Source organism: Dama dama, chromosome 4 (assembly GCF_033118175.1).
Source record: "Dama dama isolate Ldn47 chromosome 4, ASM3311817v1, whole genome shotgun sequence".
Classification (NCBI taxonomy): Eukaryota; Metazoa; Chordata; class Mammalia; order Artiodactyla; family Cervidae; genus Dama; species Dama dama.
This window is the reverse complement of record NC_083684.1, coordinates 30,520,424-30,548,408: the sequence shown is the minus strand read 5'-3', so window position 1 is coordinate 30,548,408 and position 27,985 is coordinate 30,520,424. Positions and strand designations below refer to the sequence as shown.

At 40.2% G+C, this 27,985-nt stretch overlaps 1 protein-coding gene across 1 annotated transcript in view; it reads right to left on the bottom strand.

Annotated features, from left to right (window-relative positions):
* NUP93 (nucleoporin 93) overlaps window positions 1-27,985 on the bottom strand; it is a 104,800-nt gene that overhangs the window by 53,619 nt on the left and 23,196 nt on the right. The window contains exon 3 of the mRNA XM_061138552.1: window positions 22,369-22,486. Within this exon, the coding sequence (XP_060994535.1) occupies window positions 22,369-22,486 (118 nt within the window). The remainder of the gene's footprint in view (window positions 1-22,368; window positions 22,487-27,985) is intronic.

The following is a 27,985-nucleotide window of genomic DNA, read 5'->3' as shown; positions in this document are numbered from 1 at the left end:
AAACCACAAACCCTGTAACTGCAACTGTGTTGGCTGCAAAACTAATACCTATACTGCAGAACCTGAAGGGCACATGATTTGCCAATTTTACAACATTTTTATACAAATACTAACTTGGCTACTTAGTATCTAGAATTTGGCTACTTAAGGTTGTTACTCATCTGCAACAATCATTTCGGTATTTTAAAAAAGCAGAACCAAGTTACAGACTTTGCTGCTTTAAAAGAAAAACAACTAATATAATCAACTCATATTTCTTACATCAGAACTTTTGCCAATTAAATGCTCAGAGTTAAGATGTTTCAGACATTTCTGCCTTGAAAAAAAAAGAAAACTAAATGGAAAAAGAATGAACATAAGAACACACTGGTGTCTGCACAGTGAATAACAATGAAAGAACTTATGTTACTAACATAAAAATCAACCCATGATTTCCTTTGTTTTATTCATTGTGATAGCACCAAATGCATAATTTGGAGGTGCATGTGTTAACAAGAGCTATAAAGCTGAAGAGCTTTCTAGTTTTGTTTCTTCTCCTAACTTAAAATTAACTGTACCAACAGTGCTATTTGGTGCCATAGCAGATGTCACAGTAGTTGTAGTTAACATTCAACAATTCAAGCTTGTTTCAGACCCAATACAAGGTATCACTAGCGGCTCAGAAACCGCACAAGCAAGGAGGGAGGAAGAGAGGGAATGTGTGTTGGGGGCAGCTTTGAAATTAACCAGGCTCAGCTTATGCTCCAATTACTGAACAAAAGACGATCCTGGGGGACCTCTCTCTGAACCAGTGCAAGAAGCAAACTCTTTTGTTTCTGATCAAATAAATACAGCATTGGAGCATAGTGGATATGCAGCAAGAGGAGTCTCTGCCTGGGGATGGAAGGGGCAAGAGAAAAAAAGAACTGAGACCCCAGTGTGGTTACAGTCAAACCATTTCACTGATGGTTAAAACCTATTCCTGAGGGAGACATCTAAAGTTCGCTACAGGAGACAGAGAAAACCCCCTTTGTTACGTAAAAAACCCATGTCATTAGAGCCACGTTCTTCCATGCCACTATGGCCAAAGAAATAAATTAAGAGGATACACCTTTATGCTGGAATAAACTGTAAACCAGCTCAGCCTCAATCTATGAGCATCCCAAGGAGACCAGATGAGTTGCATGACATCTTGAATGCAAAGGACCTCAGAGTAGAGACTACTGAGAAATGTTAAGTGATCTGCCTCAGCCCTCAAGCCCAAATAAGTATAGGGAGGTCGCTAAAACACTGGAAAGAAGACACCTGACAAAAGAAGTACTTTTCCAACTGCTGTATCACTAGAAGAAGTAGTCCATTCCTAAATGCCTATTTGGTAGTCCATTGTTTAATTCTGTGTTTTGGCTTTATATAGTCCTAAGCATAAAAAACTAAAAGAGCAAATGGTAGACAACTAGTGGACTCAGTATTTATTAATATAACAGACATAAATGTGCTTGCTTATTTCACAAATGCAGAGATGATGTCGGATTCCTTCTACCAAAGGGGATTGACATGATCTTTTCAAAATCCTCTATACACTGCACCATTCTGAAATACAATGGCACCTAACTTGTACATCAGATACACATACACTCTGTGTGAAAAATGCAGACAACCCAAAGTGTAAAGACAGATGGATCTTACTACCACAATGACCAAAGTGCATTAAGGTCTTTGTGTATTTGAAAGATCTCCAAATTTCTGGTGAGGGCTCAAATTTTTAAACACTATTCCATACAAATTTCCAATGAAGTATGCCTTTAGATTGTTCCTTAGAATTCACTGTAATGAGAATCTTTAATAGAAAAGTTTCTGTGAAGTAATTAGCCTCCAACTAATAAAAAAATTAAAAAAAAAAAAAGAAAGAAAAGTTTCAAGTTCATTGTTTTTATTTCCATCTCTCTACAGATTCTCCCAGTTAGTCCATTAAGTAACTTCTTAGCAAAGTACAGGTACAGGACCAAAAAAAGACAGAAAAAAATTTCCAGAAATAGTAGCAACGCTTCCTCCAACCTCAGACAGCCATATTCCAAAGTCTCTGACTTTCTCCCTCATGTAGTTACTGGTTTTAAAGATCTGAGTAGGAAAAAATAAAAAATAAAAAGGAGGGAAAAAGTAGCTCTAATTTCCTTAGGCCTGTGTTTGAAACACAACAAGGATGAGGAGACATTTATTTAAGAGGTGGCAATAGTATGCCTTTTTTTTTTTAAACCTGTTACCATTAATAAAGAAGATTATAGAATAGAAAAAGGAAACCACTGAAATTCTGTGGTTCAATTAGAATTATGATAATCACTCAGTGAAGTTACCATGTTCAAGCATACAACTCTGATGCTTTAAAGTACATTAACAACATGTAGGGTTTCACCCAGAAATTAAACAGTTACAGAATCCTGATGAGCTCTGTTCTCCCTTCTACTGGGCTGCTGGGAAGATCAAGTAATATCACTGGAGGGCAAGTGCTCTTAAGAGCTAAAAATGAGAGAGCACGTGAGGTCAGGCAAGCACCGTCCCCTGTTCTAGCCTCCTGAGGCACGCGGCTCCCAGTCCCCTTCCTGGCCGCCCCCACCGACCTCCTCCGGGCTCCCCTCTCCCCGCGGAGCCCCTGGCCCCTGGCCCCGTGCTACATGCTTCCCCGTCTGTGCAGACACTTGTCCCGCCACAGCTCTCACCTCTAGACCGATGACTCGAGAAAACTCCGGCTGGGGCAAGTTTCTGAGCAGTGTTTCCTATCCTCTCTTCAAATGTTTCAGGGGCATTTCCATGAAGATGTCTTGCCAGAACATCAAAAACTGAAATCAAATCTCAACTCCCAATCTAGTTAGCCTTCCTGATTTCTCAGCCTTGACCAACAGCGCCCATCCTTCTCAAGCCCATCAGGCACCAACTGACACAGATGGTTTATTTCAAATGTTTCTCTCACACCTTTTCCTCTCTGTTTTTTCGGCCACCAACCTGGTCCTGGCCACCATCACTGTGCCTGGATTGCTGCAATCACCTCTGAACAACACTGCAGCAGCTATCCTTCCCCTGGCCCAGCCAACTTCCATAAGTGTTTCCACACCCTCCCTCCTTTCTTGTTGATACTTACCTGCTCCAAAACTTTTAACAGCATGCACTGCCTACACTCTACTGCTGAGTAGTCATTCCTTTCACATCTGCTCCTCCTACACTGACAGATTTTATTTCTTAGCACATAGCTTTTACTCTCACCTCCCTGACCTTGTTCAGGTTATTCCTCTCATTTCCTCTTTCACGTCCCACAAGCTAAGCCCATTTAATCTTTCAAGGCCTACTGAGATCGTGACTGTTCCAGGGGATCTTCTCCAATCACCCTAGAATTCATTCATCATTACCCCCTTTCTCTCCTCTGAACTCCCTATGGCATTTAGAATCTCAGGTGATTCCTATTTAGTTTTGCCAGTCATTTCACACGGTCTTGGACAGTTTGATCCTGTAATAGGAATGTTAGTCTTGGCTCTCTAGGTAGAGAACAAGAGTTTCCAGAGGGAAGCATCCAGAATTTAGGTTTATTCTAATTGTCATCAGTGCCTAATATACTGCAATTCTTAATGGACACTCAACAAAACCACTTCATTGATTTTTATTAGTGTTCACTAGTCCCCACCCAGGGAGACGGAGGTATCTACTTAAAGGGAGCTAAATATTACTTTCACTTATTGTTCGTTCTTTTAAATCTCTTCAGCTCCCTAAGATAATTGCAGCCTTAGGTACTAAGACAGATGCTGAGGTGGTTCTTGGCCAATGTGCAGAGGCACCAAACTCATCTTTGTGACTAAGCAATATTATCAACGGTATTCAATTCCCAAAGTTGGCTTCATTCTCAGTTGCTTCCAGAGCCAAGGAGGTTCCGGGAAAATGACATGGACCTGGCCCAAAGTCAGTGGTGTGGCATTCACAGCTGATCTGTCCTGACAAATCAGCTGAGAATGAAAAAGCAATCTTCTAATTTTATCAATGACATTTCACCTTGGGTATTAAGTGAAGACTACTAGATTTAGGCAGTCATTAAACAATCAGAGGATCTCTGCTCAACTTATTTAGCAGGAAAATAAATTAAGGTTCATTATCTGTTGTTCAAATGCAAACTTATCTGCTTAGGGCTCAAGAAGCAACAGGAAAAAGAAAGCTCTCCTTTCTACTGGCCACAGCAGGGTTCTGCCTCCATAAGCTTACCAAGGGGACACGGTAGGGAGTCGGCCAGAAACTCAAGGCAGGTGGGTGAAGGTAATTTCAGAAGCCAGGCTTCCACTTTAAACACGTCTTAAGGAAGTAGTCTCTCAGTAAGTGTGGTTATTAATGGGAAGGGGCTGAAGCAGGAGGAGGCAGCATCTCTCCTCAAATATTCCTCTGGAAAATTCACTGCAGTCCCAAGTTCCAGAAATTCAGAATGGGAGTTCTCTTGTCAGTTTGGTCCGGGTCTCTGTCTCTCTCCTTAACACACACAAACAAATACATTCCCAGCATCTAATCAAGTCTTAGTACTCAGACAAAGGGAACAAGTGATTCTGGCAAGAACTTGGAGATTATATGAAGTTCTACCTCAGTAACAACAAATGAAATAATAAAGTAAATAAAAACTCATCTTCATCATAGCCATATGAAATTTCAGGGGCAGTTCATTTCCCTTTGTGGCACAGATTAAGAAAACAAAGAAACCTAGAGTTTCACAGGTCCAGACCCTGGGTTCAGACCCGAGTTCCTCGCTCTCAGAGTTCTCTGCATAGCACTATGTACTGTATCCACACAACCTGGTGAGGGGTGTGCTTGATGAAATCCGACTTCAAGGAATCTGAAGTTCTTCCATGGAGGATGATGGTGGATACAAAAGAACAGTTTCTGGCTTGCTAGTGCTTGTTACCAATGTACTTTACACAACAGATGTACTTCTTACCAGGTTGATTGTAAATAGAATTCTTTTAATCAACTTCTATTTTAAATTCAGTAGGGAAGCTGTTATTTGAAGGAATACTAAAGCTAAATATCACCCCAAGAGTTCTTTAATAAATGCAGATATTCAGATTTTGGATTTGCTTACAAATCCAAAAAAGCAGGGCCCATCATATTATTACTATTATTTTAGAGAAAAGACATTAAAATCTTAATTTTTATGCAGTTTTTTTGCTGTATATATTTACCGTTTCTGTTATTAACTGGAAAACACTGATGAGGCCAGAAATTGATTAAAAAAAAAATTCCTCAATAGAAAGAAAAGGATTACTAAAATTACTCTGTCCTCAAGGATTCCAACAAGGAAACATTTAAGTATTTCATTATCCAGTCTGAGTTTCAAAATCTACTGACATATAAAATATTAGTCTTGAAATCTTTCTTAGAAAAATTTTATAAGAAAATAACCAGAGTTAAAAATTACATGCAAAACAACAACAAAATGAAGTGTTCCTGTGAAGCTACTTGTGTATTATTCAAACCTAATCCAGTTAAGGTCTACTTAAGCCTTATGGGTTACATGCCCTGTAACTACCTTGCCTCTGGATCCCCAAAGGCAAGGGGGTAATTAAATCCAGTGGAAAGCATCCTGAAGTTGGGAGTCAAAAGAACTGTGTTCTAGGTAACCCTACACAACTTATTCACATCATGCCTCAGTTTCCTCATCTGTAAAATGGGAAAATGCCACCACACCTATATGAAGAACACAATGTTTATCTTCACCAGCTAATACAAGAGGATTATTCTTCAAAGCAAAGAGAAGATGTTTCAAATGATTTCTAAGACACACAGGCTGCAAATTTTAATACATTTTTGAAATATGCAGACTGATTTAGACATTTCCAAGGAAATACTTATTCTGACTCTCTGCTTTCTTTCACAGCATCTGTTGTTACTAGCAGTTAAGGAAAAGTAAAATCTAATGTCATTAACAGTCAACCAAAGATCTTCAGCACTCACTTAATGCAGGAGGGGCTTACAGAGAGAAACAAATGAAAAGGTAAATAAAATGAGGATGCGAGAAACTGAGGAGAAAGGCAGAGAAAATCAGGTTAATGAGTAAAAACAACAAGTCCATCTTTCATCTCTCCTGGCTCCTACTGATGGCAGACGATATATTTAATCTGCTGAGAGACCAGATTTAAGGCCTCCCTTTGGTATAGTCAATCCATGAATTATTAACGTTAGCAGAAGCAATAGCATATCCGCTCACAGGGATCACAGAGGAAAGTGATGATTAACCAAAACAGGATTATCAATCCCTCCACTTCCTGCTCCTCCACCCCCTCTCTTCTTCATCCCCCACTGCGCTCTCACTGCTTTTTAGGCAGTGTATATTAAGCTACAGCTTCGGAATCAGAGTCAATTCCTTCATGGTGAAAAAATAATCAGTGACCGATTACAAGTAATAGACTTTTAATATACATAAGTTTTTAAATGTATTTTATTGACCACTGTGCCCTTCATAGAACAAGAATAAAAACAAGGGTGGTGGGGCTTCCAAGGGTGGAGGGCCAGTGGTTAAGAATCCACCTTGCAATGCAAGGAACATGGGTGTGACCCCTGGTCCAGGAAGACCCCACCCACAAGCCGAGAAGCTGCTCGGCCGGGCACCACAACTACTGAGCCTGTGCTCCAGAGCCCGGGAGCCACAGCCAGAGCGCCCACATGCTGCAACTACTGAAGCCCGTGCACCTGGAGCCCGTGCTCTGCACCGAAGGGCATTCCCTGCTCATCGCAACTAGAGAAAGCCTGCCATACAGCAAGAGACCCACCACAGTCATAAAGAATAAAAAAAAAAGCAAACAAAAACAAAGAAACAAGCAAAAAACCCAACAGTGCTTTCTAATTCTTCATGGTCTCAAACACTTAGATAATAAATATACTGCTTTACAGGCTGCAAGTTCAGGGTTGGTCCACCAGGTGGACTAAGTGTAACAGTTGGCAGAGATGGCTAGAAAAGAAGGGGTCACTTATCCTAGGCTTCTGTAATAGCTTAACCCAGTGGATCTCAAACTGGAGGGCTTGTTAGAACAGATTCTGGGGCCCACTTCCAGAGATCTGCATTCCTTAAGTCTGCGGTGGGACCTAAGAATGAACATTTCTAACAAGTTCCTAGGTGATGTTGAAGCTGTTGGTCTGGACACCACACTTTAGAATGACTGACCAAGAGCTTCTTTCCTGTTGCCAAATGCGTTAAGGGCATGAGAGGAATAGAGAAGGAACTTAGAGCCTGAGGGAGAAGATTAATACAAATACAAAGATGAGATATGCAGCTCCTTTCCCTTCCTAACCCCCAATGAAAAACCTGGAGGTCTAAAGGGCTCTTCAATGTCTGCTGCTCCAAAATAAACCCCATTTCCACAACCTCCCTCTCCCCAAAAGATGAGATAGTACAATGAATAAGTTAACACATGGTGAGGAACATATATGAAGCTGAGAACTAGATTAATTTATAACTCCATTCCTAAAACACCCGAAACAAAATCAAACAAATATGCCTTTTCCTTGGTCATTTTCTTCCCCATCCTTCCCTCTACTTAGGATTTGGCTTTAATGCATGATGAATCCTCAAAAAACAAGGAAGTTGTAACAGCCTTACCCAAAACAGCTAATTACTGTAACAGAAAACTTGTATACACCTTCAATATCAAGCTGAGTTAGGCACCAAAAGGAAAAAGAAAAAAAAAAAAAGAATGAAAGAAAAAGTAGAATATTAGTAGAGGCTTTAGCCAAGGGCCAAAAGTAAGGAAATGTGTTTTAGGGCATCCATTAAGAGAGCAAAATAAGTACAGGTTAGCCAGACAGATAAACTAAATTCCACCTCTCTGGGGTTTGCAAATGCAGAAAACCCAAGTAATGATAGCACCTGAGGAAGAGCAAGGCCTGGCTCCCATAGAACCAGCTTCTCCACACCACCTCAACCCCACACCCAGACTCACTCTACAGAGCACATGGCGCGGGTGGGTGCACACTGCCAGGCTGCAGGAACCATTCTAACAGCCATGATTTCACAGCTGCTATGTGACTGGAAAAAAGGAGGTACACTTCCATTAGCAATGGCTGCTCCGGATGCCAGGCAGTCTAAAAGGCCGGGGGTGGGGTGTAGACAGAGAAAGAGATGCAAAGGACAGAAGGCAAAAAGCAAGAATGAAAAGAAGAAAGGAGAAAAGACAAAAAGAATGGAAGGAGAGACAATAGTCCAAGGAAGGAAACAGGGAGGGTCAACCAGAAAGCAAAAAACTGGCAAAAACTAAAAATCTCTCCCCTGACTTGCTTTGAACCCTGACAGTGCAGTCCAACTCAAGTTTCAAATATGACTTTTGCTCTGGTTTGCCACTGAGCATTTGCTTGGCACCAGTGACCTACTCAGACTGCACAAACCAGGCTGAGAGGCTCTAGGGCAACAAATCTCCAGAAACCCTGGGCCACTTCACACAAAGGGCATCTGTAAACTGTCAGCAGCAGTTACACTTTTGTTCAGCATCACTTTTTATTCCAAAGTATATCTCAGATGGAAACGGCAAGGTTTGTCACCAGTCTATAGCACTGCTCTTCTAAGTAGCATTTTCATCTCTACAACTGATTTAGTTAACCAGCAAATCCTTCATGTGGAAAGGAATACATGGAAATGTCACCAAAGAAAAAAAGTAAGAAAAGGTCCAGGGGGATAGACAAAACCAAAACATCAAGAAATCTGACCAGTGGCAAAAGAACTAGGTTACCATCTTTGCAGAAAAATAAATAAAATAGTAATAATGATAATGTGGAATTTACCCAATTATGCATCCCTTGAGGCTTTCCTCACCAAGGCATGATATGAAGCATCTGGATTCAAGTTCCACCTTTGATAGTAACTAATCAATCTTGATCTCGATTTCTTCCCTTTCTAAATAAAGATGATGCCAACATCCATTCACCTCACCTCAAACACTGCAGAAAGGAATAAGACAGTGATGGACAAAGCCCACTGCAAAGTATTATACGAATGAAAGGATTATCACAGTGTGTCCCTCAAAGCTCACATAAAATCACTAGTCTGCTACTTCCCCCTTGATCTTCCAAATCAGGACAAAGTCATAAGACTTCTCAATAATTATTTTTCCCAATGGTTTGAGGGGGACAGTGAAATGGCATAATGATCATTCATGAAATCTGTATCAGATCTCTATTCACACATTAGAAAACCTTTTCTGTTACAGAATAAAGGAAAAGACTCTATATTACTTTAGAGGAATTGACCAATGGCCTTATGAGGGCTATTCTTATAGTCTACCTCTAACACATTTCATGAAACAATTCCTCACTGCCCTGTTAAAATAAGTTAATTTTCCTTGTCATTTTCAAAGATGTTTCACAGCTTCAAGTATCTGGTCCAAACAATTCAAAACTCCCAAAAAGGTGGCAGTCAAGAAAGTGCACTATGGAGCCATTTCCCAAGTACTCTGAAGTACGCACATCTTGCTTTTGTAATTAGACAGAAAAGTGCATTTCCCCTTCTAATGCCACTGAGTTCTCATTCACACCCTTAAAATCCCAAATGTAATAGTTTCTTGTCATCTAATTCCCTCAGCCCTCATTTACTCTCAATTCCAGTCAAGAGGTGTTCAGGTTATGAAAAGGAGGGTAGAAGTCTTTCACAGACATTGACTACTTCTCTTCCAACCACTGTGAGCCCAGCTTCCTCCATAAGCAAGACACTGTGACCGCCTCTCAGCCAGACTCTACTGTCAACTTCCCACGGGGAGAGCGGCACTGGGCGCACGCTGAGGACCACTCACTAGGAAGGGCCTGCTTAGCGGGGACCCACTGTGGCACACCACCATGCCCGCCCAGTTCCCTGCTGGTCTTCTCGTCAAGATTCTGTCATGCCAGTCTGTGTTTATTCCTAAGAACCAGTTAGTCTGGAGGTTATCAATTTGCATGACTTCAGGTGAATGTGACTCCTCACTTTTGTGCTGGCTCCTAGAAAAACCTGATTTTACTATGCAGAAATTCTTTCCTGTGTTCTGGAGCACACACACCAAGTCGAGGGCTTTGCCTGTGTCTTTAAAGACCAAACGCACATAATACCCTTAGACAGCCAAATCATATTACGAGATGTAAGATCTCAACATTCCGGCACACTGCCAGAACTTAATGGCCAGTCAGACGCTAAGTAAGGAAATGGGTCTGCATTAAACCTACAAAGAAGTCAACAATCAATAGTTCAGGACTACAGTAAAAATCTGATGTGCCCTTTAAATTGCTTCTAGCATCATCCTTCTAACTCCAGCTCAGCTTCAGAAGCAAAACAAAACAAAGATGATCAAGCAAGAAGCTGAACACAATCTATTTTCACAAGCACAAAGCCTTGGCATTTCAAAACTAAAAGCCGCTCCAGGATTTCACAGAAATCCTCTACAGTGTACCTGTAGGGCAGCAAACCCGAGAAATAACGGGCTGGGCTTAGACAGTAAATTAGACCGACAGCTCAGCAAGCAAAAACCACGGCAAGAAAGCCAGCACCTGCAGATAGATGCAGGAAGCAGGCTTGGCCTTCCTGCAAAACTCATCTCCCCCCCAAAACCAGCAGGGGTCTGTATTACAGTTTAGAGAGCACATTCCAGCCTCTCCCTCAGTCAACACGATTTTACCACTAAGCTTATCTGAACAAGAGCGGTGCCCACATATCCATTCTCTATGAGATTTATACTCTTTATTTTGCTCTAAATGAGCAATCAGTTATACTTCTATTTCCTATTTCTACCACCATAGTCTTCAAATATACCCTGAAAATTCACTCCTATGCTAAAAGAGCCTTAGTCTACAAATGAAATTTAAAACCTCATGGAATAAGGGCAAGGACTGAACTCAAATTGACAGAAGGGAGTTCAAGTCTGGCACACACAGCCTCTTAGGCCTCAGGCTCCTCCCTGGTGAAATGGGGTTAACGTAACCACCTCAGAGGGTTACTGGAAGGACTGAATGAGGAAACCTAGAAATTGCTTAGTACAGTATCTGGACACAATACATGTTTAGTTAATCTTCAGCTCTGCCTCCTTGATTTTAGCTGGGATAAAACAAGACAGAAGTTCAAACTTGTCTTTGGTGCCATGTTTCACCGTACAGCAAGGAACGCTTAAGACAAAAGAAAGGAAGGGAGGCAGGAAAGGAGAAAAGAAGAAAACACAGCTACCAGAACTACCAAGTACAGCTGAAGGAGCACCCGTCCACAGTTCCCGGTCTGTAGCAAATAACTACAAAAACTGGGAATTAGCATTTAGAAATTGTTATAGTAACCTGACAAGAGTAGTTTTATGTCTACTGACTTTAATTTAAAAAAAAAAACAAAAACAAAACAAAAAAAAAACGAGGCTTCCAGGAATTCCCTGGTCTAGCAGTCCAGTGGTTAGACTGGACTTTCTCTGAGTGGACTTTCACAGAGTGGTTAGACTCTGCGCTTTCACTGCCAAGGGCCTGGGTTCAATCCTCGGTCAGGGAACTAAGATTCCAGAAGCTGCATGGAGTGGCCAAAAACACAAAACAAACATAAAACCAAAACCTAAGGCTCATATTCTGTATGTCTTTTACTTCACTTTTTCTAGTAATTCATTTAACTTATCTTAGTCTGGGATAAATTGGGAAAAAAGAAAAAAGAAAGTTGAGAAGCATGGATTCTATTAGCACCTTTTGAGTATAATACCCATCACTCGATTTCTTCAAAACAAACACATATGGGACCTCATCACAGAACCAAGTACTACTAGTGAAGGCCTTAAACCTTTAAGGACCCACTCAGCCCTGCTCATTTAGAGACTGGTTCTGCTGAGAAAGACTGATACGTACTGTGGATAACAGAGAATCTGATAAGAAATGAGAAAGTGCTCCCAGATAATATCATACAAGTATATTTTGGTACCTTGAGCAAATTAAGCATATTATAACGTGCCACGGTTGTTTCCTCCTGTCCCTAAGAGAGCAACAGCTTTTTTAAATAGACAATTTTTTTTTCATTAGAAAAAGGAGGAATGGAGAAAACTGTGCCCCATATCCTTGCACTTGTGCCATTCAAAGAAATAAATCAAATCAGGTAGCAATAATAAAAATCAGCCAGTGGATCCATACTCCCACTTACATTCTGCTGACCTAATCCTCCCCTTTGTGTTATAAACTAAATGAATGGTTGGGGCTAGTTGTAAATGTGTTTTATAAGACAAGAGGCTTTTTGTACAGTTTCTTGGAAGCTGTGTCACACCCAGCCCTGCTCAGCCGATTCTGCCGCAGTGCTTCAAGTGCTGCGGCTTTCTGAAAAGCACAGGCAGGATTCTGCTGATGGCATCTCAGCCTCACAGCCACTCCATAGTGAGAAGCAGGGACTCGCCTTTCTGTCCTCCAAGATAATTAAAGCAGCACGTGCACTGCTGCCGATCGTTAGTGTCGCAGACCAGGAGAGTGGGGGACTCACCCAACCTCTCCACATCTGAAGTGCAAGATGGAAGCCAACCATTTGTGAGACCGGAAAATGCTCAAAAAAAAAAAAAAAAAGCAATACACAGTGGTTCTGAGAGCTCTGCAGCAAAAGAAATTCTAAGTACAGGTCTTGTTAGCAGAGGATGATGCCTACCGCCCCGCTTCCTTTCCTGGTGCCCGCCAACAAACAGAAGCAGAACCGTGGGGCTCTCCTGTCTGAGCCCCTCTCCCAGTTCCTTCACAGGGTGTGGGATTTCAGTGGAGACAGGGAGAACCTGGGCCGGCAGTCTGATGACCAGGGAGCCACATTTTGCCACCACCACCAACAGAAAGAGCCAGATCACACTGCCGGCCTGGAAAGCCTTGAATTGAACATTCCGAAACGGAAATAAGAGATCACCAGGCGCTGTGGAAAGCAGATCCGAGTGGCACCCGGGGTCAAGATCCGCCATCTGAGAAAGACAGACTGGTCTACAGTAAGTGTGTTCAATATCTGACTAGGTTTTAACCCCCATTTAAATCAAACAGTTCAGCCCATTTCTAGTTCCTGAAACCAAGCAATTTAAAGATACCAGACCGAAGATGACAATATATCATCTCCAGAGTTCGGGCATCAATAGGTATCGGCAGGTTAAGAGAAGCTGGTAAAGAGGGAGGGATGACTCAATTCCAGTTCAAAGGCACCAGTGCCTGGCCAACACTTGAAGTGCTCTATTAAATTGGTAGATAAATATTTTAGCCATGGGCTTCTTCCAAAATACTCTTACAGAACCATTCCAACTTCTTTCTTCTTTAAGTTGGTAATTGATATTCCTCTGCTCACTACAGGATATAAGAAACCTCTGAGAATACAAAAAAGCCTGTCATTTCCTGCCTGCTCAGAATGCATTCAGCATCCATTTACTTGTTTGTTCTGAAAGCCCTGCATTCAGGAGTAAGTGTGAATGGATAAGTAAAAAGGCTGAAATCTTATATCCCTGGCTAACATAAAAGCAGTTTTTCACATTTTCCACAGATGATGCCTCTAACACCCATTTTTATTACCATTTTTAATTGCATTTACAGGACACTTTAACATAATTGCATACTTTGCCACCAGATCACAATATCTACCTTTCCCCTTATCACAAACAGGCAGGAAAATTAAGTCATTTCAGTATTTACCACAGCAATCTGCATTAGCCCACCTAATTATAAACACAAAACAGGATGGCATATTAACCTGCCTCTGCAAAGACACTATTTTTTCCTTTTTACATGTTTAGTGGCTTTTACCAGCTCTGAGATTTATTCCGGGTCAGGGTTTAATGACAAGGAACAGCAAATATGCTCATTAAGTGGGGGTGATGTGGGCGCTGCAGTGTTTACATGAGAGACAAAGTCTAGCAGGGCTACTGCCTTGAACAAGAACACAGGGAGAGACGCACCTGATCCACATGCACCTCAGCCCTTACAACTGAATCATAGCGTAAAATATACCTGGTATTATTTCTAGGAAAGAGTTTCACTCTCTACTAACAGGCTTTGGATCCAGTGGGAATTGGATTCATTTGCTAGTGAACCCAAGAGTATTACCTGTAGGTTGTTTCAAGTCCAGGACAGAGAACTGTTATAAGGTGGAAAGGGCAAGATTCAAATATCCATTAAAGTCCTCTAAAAATTCAAAAGAAAGGTTAGCTTGAACTTCCCACTGATTCTCTTAGGAGCAAGAGGAATATAACAAAGGAGGTTAATAAACACAAATGCTTAACTAAATAAATATCTTCACACTGTCAGATTCCATGCAATGGTCTCTTACATTTTTATATTAATATTATGTGAAAACATTTAAGAGCAAAGTCTTATTCCCTCAGAATCCATCAATTCAAAATTCTGAATCATCCAATTTGGGCAAGATCACCATTATGTGCAGAAAAGACTGCTCAAGTATATTTAAGAGCAGAAACAATAAGGCAGGTAGGTATGTTTTGCCTACTTTAAACCATTTCTCAGAATTGTTATATAAATTTCAGTATGCAAACAGATGCAACTCTTATGAAAGAACCTCATCTCTTCCTTAATTTACTAAAGCAGTTTTGGTAAGACCTCTCCTTGGTACACACACTTAGCAGTTTCAATTTCTAGAAACGATGCAAATGACAATGATTTACATTTCTTTAAAAATAATTCTAGACCTAAAGGCAGTCAAGAAAATTCCTGGAGTAACAGGCAAATTTGGCCTTGGAGTAAACAATGAAGCAGCCCAAAGGCTAACAGAGTTTTGCCAAGAGAAAGCACTGGTCATAGCCAACACCCTCTTCCAACAACACAAAAGACGACTTGACACAAGGACATCACCAGATGGTCAATACCGAAATCACCCTAATTATATTCTTTGCAGCCAAAGACGGAGAAGCTCTATACAGTCAACAAAAACAAGACTGGGAGCTGACTGTGGCTCAGATCATGAACTCCTTATTGCAAAATTCAAACTTAAATTGAAGAAAGTAGGGAAAATCACTAGACCATTCAAGTATGACCTAAATCAAATCCCTTACGATTATACAGTGAAAGTGACAAACAGATTCAAGAGATTAGATCTGACAGAGTGCCTGAGGAACTATGGAAGGAGGTTCATGATATTGTGACTTCGTACAAGAGGCAGTGATCAAGACCATCCCCAAGAAAAAGAAATGCAAAAAGGCAAAATGGTTGTCTGCTAAGCCACTTCAGTTGTGTCCGACTCTGTGCGAACCCACAGACAGCAGCCCACCAGGCTCCCCCGTCCCTGGGATTCTCCAGGCAAGAATACTGGAGTGGGTTGCCATTTCCTTCTCCAATGCATGAAAGTGAAAAATGAAAGTGAAGTCGCTCAGTCGTGTCCGACTCTTAGCGACCCCATGGACTGCGGCCTATCAGGCTCCTCCATCCATGGGATTTTCCAGGCAAGAGTACTGGAGTGGGGTGCCATTGCCTTCTCTGATGGTTATCTGAGGAGGCCTTAAATATAGCTGAGGAAAGAAAAGAAGCAAAGGGCAAAGGAGAAAAGGAAAGGTATACCCATTTGAATGCAGAGTTCCAAAGAATAGCAAGGAGAAATAAGAAAACCTTTCTCAGTGATCAATGCAAAGAAAAAGAGGAAAACAATAGAATGGGAAAGACTAGAGATCTCTTCAATAAAATCAGTGATACCAAGGAAACATTTCATGCAAAGATGGGCATGGACCTAACAGAAGGTTATGGTATGGACTTAACAGAAGCAGAAGATATTAAGAAGAAGTGGCAAGAATACACAGAACTATAATACAAAAAAGATCTTCATGACCCAGATAACCACAATGGTGTGATCACTCACCTAGAGCCAGACATCCTGGAATGTGAAGTCAAGTAGGCCTTAGAAAGCATCACTACGAACAAAGCTAGTGGAGGTGATGAAATTCCAGTTGAGCTATTTCAAATCCTGAAAGATGATGCTGTGAAAGTGCTGCACTCAATATGCCAGCAAATTTGGAAAACTCAGCAGTGGCCACAGAACTGGAAAAGGTCAGTTTTCATTCCAATCCCAAAGAAAGGTAATGCCAAAGAACGCTCCAACTACCATACAATTGCACTCATCTCACAAGCTAGCAAAATAATGCTCAAAATTCTCCAAGCCAGGCTTCAACAGTACATGAACCATTTAATTCCAGATGTTCAAGGTGGATTCAGAAAAGTCAGAGGAACGAGAGATCAAATTGCCAACATCCGCCGGATCATTGAAAAAGCAACAGAGTTCCAGAAAAACACCTACTTCTGCTTTATTGACTATGCCAAAGCCTCTGACTGTGTGGATCACAGCAAACTGTGGAAAATTCTTAGAGGTGGGGACATAAGACCACCTTACCTGCCTCTTGAGAAATCTGTATGAAGGTCAAGAAGCAACAGTTAGAACTGAACATGGAACAACAGACTGGTTCCAAAATGGGAAAGGAGTATGTCAAGGTTGTATACTGTCACCCTGCTTATTTAACTTATATGCAGAGTACATCATGTGAAATGCCGGGCTGGATGAAGCACAAGCTGGAATCAAGATGCCAGGAGAAATATCAATAACCTCAAATAAGCAGATGACAGCACCCTTATGGCAGAAAGCGAAGAACTAAAGAGCCTCTTGATGAAAGTGAAAGAGGAGAGTGAAAAAGTTGGCTTAAAACTCAACATTCAGAAAACTAAAATCATGGAATCCAGCACCATCACTTCATGGCAAATAGACGGAGAAACAATGGAAAAAGTGGCAGACTTTATTTTGGGGGGCTCCAGGATCATTGCAGATGGTGAATGCAGCCATGAAATTAAAAGATGCTTGCTCCTTGGAAGAAAAGCTATGACCAACCTAGACGGCATATTAAAAAGCAGAGACATCACTTTGCCGACAAACGTCCATCTAGTTAAAGCTATGGTTTTTCCAGTAGTCATGTATGGATGTGAGAGTTGGACTATAAAGAAAGTTGAGTGCCGAAGAATTGATACTTTTAAACTGCGGAGTTGGAGAAGACTCTTGAGAGTCCCTCGGACAGCAAGGAGATCAAACCAGTCCATCCTAAAGGAAATCAGTTCTGAATATTCACTGGAAGGACTGATGCTGAAGCTGAAACTCCAATACTTTGGCCACCTCATGTGAAGAACTGACTCACTGGAAAAGACCCTGATGCTGAGAAAGATTGAAGGCAGGAGGAGAAGGGGACAACAGAGGATGAGATGGTTAGATGGCATCACCGACTCAATGGACATGAGTTTGAGCAGGCTTTGGGAGCTGGTGATGGACAGGGAAGGCTGGTGTGCTGCAGTCCATGGGGTCGGAAAGAGTCGGACATGACTGAGCGCCTGAACTGACTGACTGAAGATACTGTTCATCCATTCAGAATGCACCTTCCCTCAACTAATTCAAGCTAGGGAAAGCTTACTGCATTCTCCCCTCAGTATTAATATTTTGCCAGTACTAATCCTGAAGAACTGCTATTAGCATACTAATCATTCTAGGCAAGTCTGACCCTCTTGTCAACAAACTGCCATACGATTTCTGGAACCAATTCCCTATCAACAACTTGCCAGTACTACAAACACACAATTATTAATAGCACTCAACCACTTTTCCTCTTAGCTGTTATATATAGCTGCATTTTAATCAGCAGTACCTTAATTCTGAAGGTATAAAATTAAAAGATAAACCTTGAAAATAACAATTTAGGTGATATGGGATTATACCACCAGTGATTTGTTTTATACTTATCCAAAGCCATTTAGTTTCTTCTGGTTATTTACAAGATAAGCTAACAGTGGTTTGAGCATAACTCTACATTTCCAAGGACAGAAAAAGGAAGGACATAATGAATATTTTACTATAGATACAGTGTGGTAAGCAGAACAAGTTTTTAACAAATCAATTATTGCACCATTAGTTTTTTATATGTGACACATCAGTTTCCCTGACTCATTTTCTTACAGCTATTTTACTCTCTTTTTAAGAATCTTTTTTCTCTTTACTTATACAGGACAGATTTCCATCTGGAAATTTAGCAGATTATGAAGATCTTTAGTTCTGTATAGGTTTTTTTGTGTAATGAAGGGGCTATATTTTCATTTATCAAGATTTAAACTGGCTGCTAAGTCAATTCCAATAACATAATCTAGGTTGCTGTTTACTTTGTGGGGGACCATTCAGAAAGGTTTTTTTCTTCCTAAGCAGTAAAGCCAACATGCTATATTTGAAGGCCATGGGAAGAAAGATCTGAGACTATGAAAGAGGTGGCATCTAAGGAAGGCCTTAACAGTGTCAGACATTTTCAGAGGTGCTACTCCACACTAAAGCAAGGTGGTGAGCAAAGGCCGAAAGCATAGAAGGAAAACAAAACGGTTTGGTAACCTGGTTAGCTGAAGTAGAAACCTCTTTCTCATCCTCAATACTCCCTCCCCTCCTAAATTTAACACTATCTGTCCTTACCCTGAAAACTAACGTACTTAAAACTATTTTAAAAAATCAGGTTGTTTCTAGTAGTCAGCCTCACCTTTCAAAGACCTAAAAGAGAGCTGAAGATGAGATCAGATACTTGATTGAGGCTTGCAGTCCCTGGAACAACTAGCAATAGATGCCTTATCCTGACACTCCATCCAGTTGTGAAATATTGAATGTTTCATTTCAGTTAATTTACAGTTTTACATTTTCTGGCACTGTTAGTACCGTGGGTTAAAGTAGCTATGTCTAAGTCCAAACTCCTGGTACCAGTGAATGTGATCCTATTTGGAAATGGGGGTCTCTGCAAATGTAATTATGTTAAGGATCTCTAGCTGAGATCATCACTCTAAATCCAATGGCTGGTGTTCTTAGAAGACAGAAGTGGACCTGACATACATGAGGAAAAAAAGAAAACCTATGAAGATGGAGGCAGACCGCACCTGTGCTGCCACAGATCAAGGAACGTCAGGAGCTGCCAGAAGCTAGAAGAGGAAGGAGTCTCCCTTAGTGCCTTCTGACGGCTCTGCCAACAGCCTGATTTCAAAGTTCTGAGCTCCAGAACAGCGAGAGAATGAATTTCTAATGTTTTAGGCCACTAAGTTTGTGGTAATTTGTTATGGCAGCCATAGGAATCTAAGTAAGTTTTGCAATAATATTATTATATTTTGGTCTAATGCCATTTGGAAATATTGCAGCCTAATGCCAAGAAACTGCAGCTCCCATTTTTATGGCCGGCCCAGGTTATTTCTACACAGCTTTCTTGAAAAATACATGTAATCTAGTGAAAAAGCCCAGAATACAACTGAACTGTATAACTGTGCACTTTATTAGTATATAATACATATCATCCATGGTACATTAGGTCTGTTCAGACCACAGTAAAAATGTGCAGTCTACCCTCAATATTTTTTTTCCAAAGACAGAAGTGAGCAAGAGGATCTCTGCAGGAGGAACCGTACTTGCAAGCACAACAAAGTCACTCAGAACAGAGCAGTAATTGCTTTAGTACCATGTCCTGTTAACAATTATTGCGCTTCATCTCTATTACAGCAAATGTGTAGGCCTTCTTTATGAACATTTCCAAAAATTAAATCAATAAACATTTAAAAAAAATTCCACTAGTATCATTCAAACACATATTTAAGTGTGCTTATTTAAATATGCTACCTTTGCTGGCCACAACAATTTAAAAATGCATTCTCAATGCATGCCAAGATCACTAATTATGATAAACAACAAAAAACTTGTATTAATTTCAAGCTCCATTAGAAAGAGAAGGAAATACAATCAATGTTTACCAAACAGAAAAGGACAATCTATTCATGGGAAAATGCCTTTTCAAGCTTATAAGTAACGCAAACATTGGACAATACAAAGTCTTGAGCAGAATCTACCAAAGGCTCCTTCAGCATTTCCTTTTATGAATTTATAAACTGACAATAAATTCACTGACTGATACTCAGTATGTCAGATTAGGGTGTGTTCTTATCTCAGAACTGCATAGTTGGAAAACATGACATTCATATACAAAAACTGATCAGATTTATATTATGTGAATCATTATTTCAATAAAGCTGGTAAGAAAAATAAGTGAGAAGAAAGTGTGCATCAAAAAGTATATCTGGTTTTTCAAACAGAAAATGTCCAAATTAACTCTTCCTGGACAATCAATACATGAAGAGAAGGATTAAAAGGAGGCTCACTCCTATGAAGGGGGAAGCTGGCTTGGCCCCTGTATCTGATTACCACACAGGAAACCAGGCAAGGACATGATCCTGCATCGTGCACAACAAGTTAGGGCACAGGTCAACTGAGCCACACAATACAACTTAAGGCTTCAAATCTCTATCACCACTAGAGCCATCTCAAATTAGGCCAAAGACTCAGTCCTTTGAATGTTACATTTTCTTCTTTAAGGCTTTGCTGGCAAGAAGATGAAGTCAACAGAGGATTTTATTTTGAAACTGCTGTTGCTGCTGCTAAGTCGCTTCAGACGGCAGCCCACCAGGCTCCTCCTCCCTGGGATTCTCCAGGCAAGAACACTGGAGTGGGTTGCCATTTCCTTCTCCAATACATGAAAGTGAAAAGTGAAAGTGAAGTTGCTCAGTCGTTAGTCTTAGATCTTTACTGCAGGTCTAGATGATCAATTTCCAAATAATCAAAACTTATCTTGGAGCAGCCAACTCACATTTTTAAAAATATTTCAGAACAGCTCAACTGAGAGGTTAAATTCTGAAATGGAAGCATCCTTCCTTTCAAAGTTCAAAGGTTTCGCAGCAGCAGCAGGACCAAAACTCTTAGCCATGCTCATTCCAAATTAAGAAACTTTCTGTTGGACCAAGCATGCACTGCTAGGAAGCTACCTAAAGGGGCTGTTGAAGGACAATGTTCATGCATAAAGTAGAAAGTTATTCTCACTTTTTTTTATTCTAACTTTTGACATTTGTAAACCTGTCATTAATCCCTCAAAGTAAACAATGTAACACATCAAAGGTAATTCATGAAGTGCCTCACTAAACATTGCTGGGTATTCCAAATATGTATTACAAATACGCCAAAGAAAATTTTAAAAAAGCAGTTTTTAAAATAAACAACTTATTTGGCATCTTAAACATTAAAAACAACTCAGATAACAACTTTTCAGTAAGTGCCATCTCTTTCCACACTATTAGGGATACTCCCCTAAACACATGGTGATTATTCAAATTACTTGAACTCTATCCCGTTCATCCACCTTCATCCTGTTGTAAGTTTTGGGTTGGCCAAAATTCTCCTTTGTACATTTCCATAGGATGGTATGGGAAAACCCAAATGATCTTTTAGGCCACCCCCAATATTTGTTTACAGGGCATCAAGCAAAATAGAAGGTGGGGAGAGGAACAGTTAAAACTTAAAAAAAAAAAGAGGCAATTATACATCCCATTTTAAGATTACATGGAAATAAGAAAGCATCTGTTAGGTGAGAGGCAAATATAATTTAGCATATAAAACTGGGAAAAACTGAATTTCATAGTCTGGGAACATATCAATAACACAGAAATAATAAACATCTGTAGTTATTCAACTCTCAACTCAAAGTCTAGGGTTTTAGGTTTCTGAAGTGGAATAAATGCAGTAGCACTGTGGCCATTAGATGGATTAAAACAGTTCTTAAGAAGGATGGTGGGGTGAAGTGTTTCAAATTGAGCCCAAATAATAATAGATCCATTTGTACTAGGATTTGCCTCTGTAGGACCTGCATCCTTTTATCTCAAAGGTAAATCAATGACAAAAATGGTATCCTACTACCCCTGCACTCTAACACAAATCAGTGTTCCAATTCCTCAAAACTAAATGGATCACAAGATTTTTGCTTAACAATTTTGGACACACACTCACACAGCCACTAGTTTCTGATTAGATTAAAATAGCAATCAATTGTGCCAGTGGCATGCTAGGTTAAATGAGACTGGAGTGCTCTATTAGGCCATTTCCTGGTGCCACTAATGGAGCCAAATACTTCCTAGAAATCGATAAGTGGGTTTCAGTAAATAGTACTTAAGTTTTTCCCAGCTCTTTGCCAATGCATACAAGCAAGATGCAGAAAAGAAATGTGGAAGATGAATAGTAAAATCATTTGAGATCCAGCAAAGAAAGCAAGAGAAACTTACAACTAATGTCTCTGTGTCTTGGATTAAGCCCAAAGAAGGAAGACAAATCTGTGCTCGTAATTACAATAATTTAAAAAATGCAGGTCGGAACTGCTTCCTTAAATTCAGTCTTGCAGAGCACTCTGAAAATAATCCAATGTTCCTCCAAAGCTGAGCCTCTCATTCTCTTAATATTTGAAGAAGAAAATTAACAAAGAAGTATGGAATTACTAAACCAGCTGGTGAACAAAGGGTCAGGGCCTTCAGCCTAGGTTGCACGTTCAGGGTTTCACTGGACCAGTCCAGGTGCCTGGCACCGCTTACCTGAATGTCTGTATCCTTCACGGGCTCCAGAGGCTCGAAAGTGGTGGCTGCACTCAGACTCTCCAATCGCTGCGAGATGTGGGATATGTCAAGTCCCCGAGACCCAAGGAGAACTGATCTATATGAGGATACAGGGCAGGGAGAAAAAAAGAGTTAGGACATCTAATGTACTTCCTAAAATATTAGAGTATTTTTGGTATAAAACATCTTATATGCTGCCCAATTAATTTTGTATGGTTGCTTTATACCTTTCCAAAAACATCTACCACCTGGTATAATAGACACAACACTGCATTTTTCAGTAAGAGTTCTGATCATGCCTAAATTAGAGTGAGGGACCTATATAGGATAAACTGATAGCATATCAATAAAATCATAGGCTAGACTGCTCCAAATATTTTACAGTAAAGAAAACTGTGAGGTGGGTATTATTCTCAATCACCATTTTCCAGATGGGGGAACCAAAGTGCAAAGAGGTTAACCAACTTACTCAAAATCACAAAGCCAGGAAACAGCGGAGCCAGGTCACCAAGCTCCAGAGCACAAACTCAACCAGCACACTATATTTATAGCCTCTGTACAGACAGATGTAGTGAACCACAAAATTTTAGAAGCTTCAGGAGTAACCTAGTTCAAGCTTCATTCATTAAGGAAACTAAAAGTCCAGGGCAATCAATAACCTGCAAAGGGCAGTAAAACCATAATTCAAGGCCGGTTCTCCAAAGATTCTCTTCAAAAGCCAAACATCATGTAAACTGCATCTTCAAATTCCCTCTCTGCTGCCCAGTCTAACACATGACTAATAAATATTTTGAAGGGAAATGAGAATAATACAGCTGGCTTTACATCTACTCACTTGAGTAATGTGACAATGGAGACCAATAAATAATTATAGAGTCTCACTAATATCCAGAACACTTTCTGGAGGAAAGGAACCTAGGGGGATTAAGTTGTTTAGATGGCTGCTTTTGGATTAGGGTTTAATATCAAAATCCCGCTGACAAAGTCTGTGCTCACAGAGACAGCACCGGCAGCACGAGTGGCCCGAGCGCCTGCGGGTGTCACTGAGGAAGCCCAGCCCTGAATACACTCACTGGAGAAATGAAGGGGCTTCTCATGCTTATTCCCGCTGTACCAAGTACCACTACTGGTACCGAGAGCTACTCATAGGTGATGGGCACCCAGAGGACTCCCCGCTGTAGACTTTGGTCTCTTTCATCAGAATGGTCAGCTACGATACCATCCCTGGCCTCCCTGCCAGGCTATCATTTCAAACAGATAATCTTGCCTCTCTCTTCTAACAATCCTTGACAGAAAACTTCCTACTACAGTGGTTCCCAGTCTTGGTTGCACATTAGAATCACCTAGACAACTTCCCTCCCAATGATTCTGATAATGCTGGGTGAAGATTGGAGACTGGGTATCCAGTCCAGATTGGAGACTGGTATAATGCTCTCCTTCTTTTTTTAGTAACAGCTTTACTGAGATATTATTCACATATCACACAATTCACCCACTTAAAAGTGTAGAATTTCATGGGTTTCAGTGTATTCACAGGGTTGTACAACCATCACCACAATCTATTTTAGAACATTTTCATCACCCTCCCCCCTCCTAATTTCCTGACAACCCATCAGCAGTCATGGGAATGTAAGATGCTCATGTCTCCACAAATCTCTCCCCAACCACTAATTTATTTTCCATCTAACTTTTCTTATTCTGGACATTTTCTATAAATGGAATTATAAAATATGTAGTTGTTTGTGATTGGCTTCTTTCACTTAGCATGTTTTCAAGGTTCATCCATGTTGTAGCATGTATCAGTACTTTATTTCCTTTTATTATTGTACAGTACTCCATTATATGAATATGCTATATCTTATATTTATGAACATATCCATTCATCAGTTGAAGGACAGCTGGGTTGTTTCTACTTTTTGGCTATTATAAAAATGCTGCCATGAACATTCATGTACAAGTTTTTCTATTTTTGGGTAATATTTATTTATTTGGCTGCACTGGGTCTTGGTTATCTTAGTTGTAGCATGTGAACTCTTAGTTGCAGCATGTGGGATCTGGTTCCCTGACCAGGGATTGAATCCAGGCTCCCTGCACTGGGAGCACAGAGTCTTAGTCCCTGGACCATCACGGAAATCCTTGTACAAGTTTTTACATGAATATATGTTTTCATTTCTTGTGAGTATATACCTAGGAGCGGAACTGCTAGATTATTATTTTTTAAAATTAATTTATTTATTTTACTTTACAACATTGTATTGGTTTTGCCATACACTGACTTGAACCCGCCATGGGTGTACATGTGTTCCCCATCCTGAAACCTCCTCCCCATCCCATCCCTCTGGGTCATCCCAGTGCACCAGCCCCGAGCATCCTGTATCATGCATCAAACCTGGACTGGTGATTTATTTCACATATGATAATTTGCATGTTTCAATGCCATTCTCCCATATCATCCCGCCCTCTCCCTCTCCCACAGAGTCCAAAAGACTGTTCAACACATCTGTGTCTCTCTTACTGTTTTGCATATAGGGCTATCGTTACCATTTTTCTAAATTCCATATATATGCGTTAGTATACTATATTGCTGTTTTTCTTTCTGGCTTACTTCACTCTGTATAATGGGCTCCAGTTTCATCCACCTCATTAGAACTGATTCAAATGTATTCTTAATGGCTGAGTAATATTCCATTGTGTATATGTACCTCAGCTTTTTTATCCATTTGTCTGCTGATGGACATCTAGGTTGATTCCATGTCCTGGCTATTATAAACAGTGCTGCGATGAACACTGGGGTACATGTCTCTCTTTCCGATCTGGTTTCCTCGGTGTTTGCCCAGCAGCGGGATTGCTAGGTCATATAGCAGTTCTATTTCCACTTTTTAAGGAATCCCCACACTGTTCTCCATTGTGGCTGTACTAGTTTGCATTCCCACCAACAGTGTAAGAGGGTTCCCTTTTCTCCACACCCTCTCCAGCATTTATTGCTTGTAGACTTTTGGATAGCAGCCATCCTGACTGGCGTGTAATGGTACCTCATTGAGGTTTTGATTTCCATTTCTCTGATAATGAGTGATGTTGAGCATCTTTTCATGTGTTTATTAGCCATCTGTATGTCTTCTTTGGAGAAATGTCTGTTTAGTTCTTTGGCCCACTTTTTGATTGTGTCTTTATTTTTCTGGAATTGAGCTGCAGGAGTTGCGTGTATATTTTTGAGATTAATTCTTTGTCCGTTGCTTCATTGCTATTATTTTCTCCCATTCTGAAGGCTGTCTTTTCACCTTGCTTATAGTTTCCTTTGTTGTGCAGAAGCTTTCATTTTAATTAGGTCCCATTTGTTTATTTTTGCTTTTATTTCCAATATTCTGGGAGGTGGGTCATAGAGGATTCTCCTATGGTTTATGTTGGAGAGTGTTTTGCCTATGTTTTCCTCTAGGAGTTTTATAGTTTCTGGTCTTACATTTAGATCTTTAATCCATTTTGAGTTTATTTTTGTGTATGGTGTTAGAAAGTGTTCTAGTTTCATTCTTTTACAAGTGATTGACCAGTTTTCCCAGCACCACTTGTTAAAGAGATTGTCTTTTCTCCATTGTATATTCTTGCCTCCTTTGTCAAAGATAAGGTGTCCATAGGTGCGTGGATTTATCTCTGGGCTTTCTATTTTGGAACTGCTAGATTATATATTAACTCCTTGTTTAACCTTCTGAAGAACTGTCGGACTATTTTCCAAAGCAGTTACACTATTTTATAGTCTCATAAGCAATGTACGAGGGTTCCAACTTTTTCCATATCTTTGCCAATACCTGTTATTACCTTTTTGATTGCAGCCATTTTAGTGAACTCCCCCTTTTAAACTATTATAGGAAAAATCTTAATATTTTATTATAAAATAATAAACCTTGTACATATTGTTGTTCAATCGCCAAGCCATATCCAACTCTTTTCCACCCCATGGACTGTAACATGCCAGGCCTCCGGGTCCCTCACCATCTCCCGGAGTTTGCCCAAGTTCATGTCCGTTGTATTGGGTGGTGCCATCCAGCCATCTCATCCTTTGATGTCCTCTTCTTCTGCCCTCAATCTTTTCCAGCATCAGGGACTTTTTGAATGAGTTGGGTGTTTGCATCAGGTGACCAAAATACTCGTACCTATTACAGCTTCAAAAATCAGCATGTTGTAGCAAGTTTATTTCATCTACATCCCTACCTACTTTCCTCTCTCTACCACCCAGATTATTTCAAAAGAAATCCAAGATATTCCTTCAATTATTTAATAATTATAAGATTTCTTTGTTTGAATCAAACACAAATTAGTTCTCTACTTGCAAATAACTGATATGCCTCCAAATGTCTTTTTATGTATATAGGCTCCCGTCTGTCTCATTTTTTTCCTTACTATTTGTCTGGAGACTCTAGTTCATTTGTCTCGTGGAGCAATGCTACTCAAACTTGAAATGTGCATGTGAATCACCTGGGAAACTTGTTAATATGCAGATTCTGTTTCAGCAGGTCTGGGATAGAGCATGAGCGTTTCCATTTCTGAAAAGCTTACAGCTGATGCTTATGCTGTTGATCTATGGGCCACACTCAAAGTAGCAAAGATGTAGTTTCCCATATAACAGGTTTTACTGACTGCATCCCCATGATGTAATTTAGCAGGGTCCTTTGGCCTCTCCTATCCAATTTCCTGTAAATTGAAAGTAAGTGCTGACAGTCGGATCAGATTCATGTGGCATTATTTTATTTTTTTGGTTCGATTACTTCAGACTTTTATCAAGAGGTATGTAACGTCTGATTACCTCTTTTTGGAATGTTACCAGACGCTGATGATCACTGCTGAGATTCATTAATTCCTTAGAGGTTGCAAAATGGTGGTATTCTATCTTTATTAGCTGGAATATTTCCCCTCAGAGACGCTCTTCATCAACTATGTGGTTACTCTGAATAATGAGTTGATTCTCTAGCATCTTCCAAAGGTGACTGATGAGTCTTGCTTTAGTATCATTATGAACTCATGAATTTAAACATATTTGATGTGTTTCACTCCACTGCAGTTACTGTCTTTATCATGCTCAAAACTGTCTCATCTTTGGCTAACAGAAGCCTTTTCAAGTTGGTTTCTGAGATCATTTGACATGACTCAAGTGGACCTTCATAACTTCCTTGCCATCTGGTATAAGTTCATCTTACATACACCTGGAATTGGTCAACTCTCCAAAAAGCCCCAGTTACGTTTTATTAAGAAATGGATTTTCAGAGAGCACTATCTTGGCACTAGGGCTGCTCACTGCTACACTGTTCCTAAGCCCTCAACAGGCAGAGCTAGAAACAGAGTTTTTACTTTTGTTTCAGCTTCCTTGAGATAAATTACATCATGAGTTCATACTGACACTTTAAATTCAAAATTAAAAACACATAGTTTTGGGTTAACCTCATAGATTTTCTATGTGCATCTCCCTTCTCTTATACCAAAGTCCTAGTTCTCAACATCACCACCCTAACTACCTACTTGCTTTATTCTACACTATATACATAACAATCTCAAAACAGCAGTATCAATCCCTCCACCAATAATATCAACAACTGATTAAGATATTACT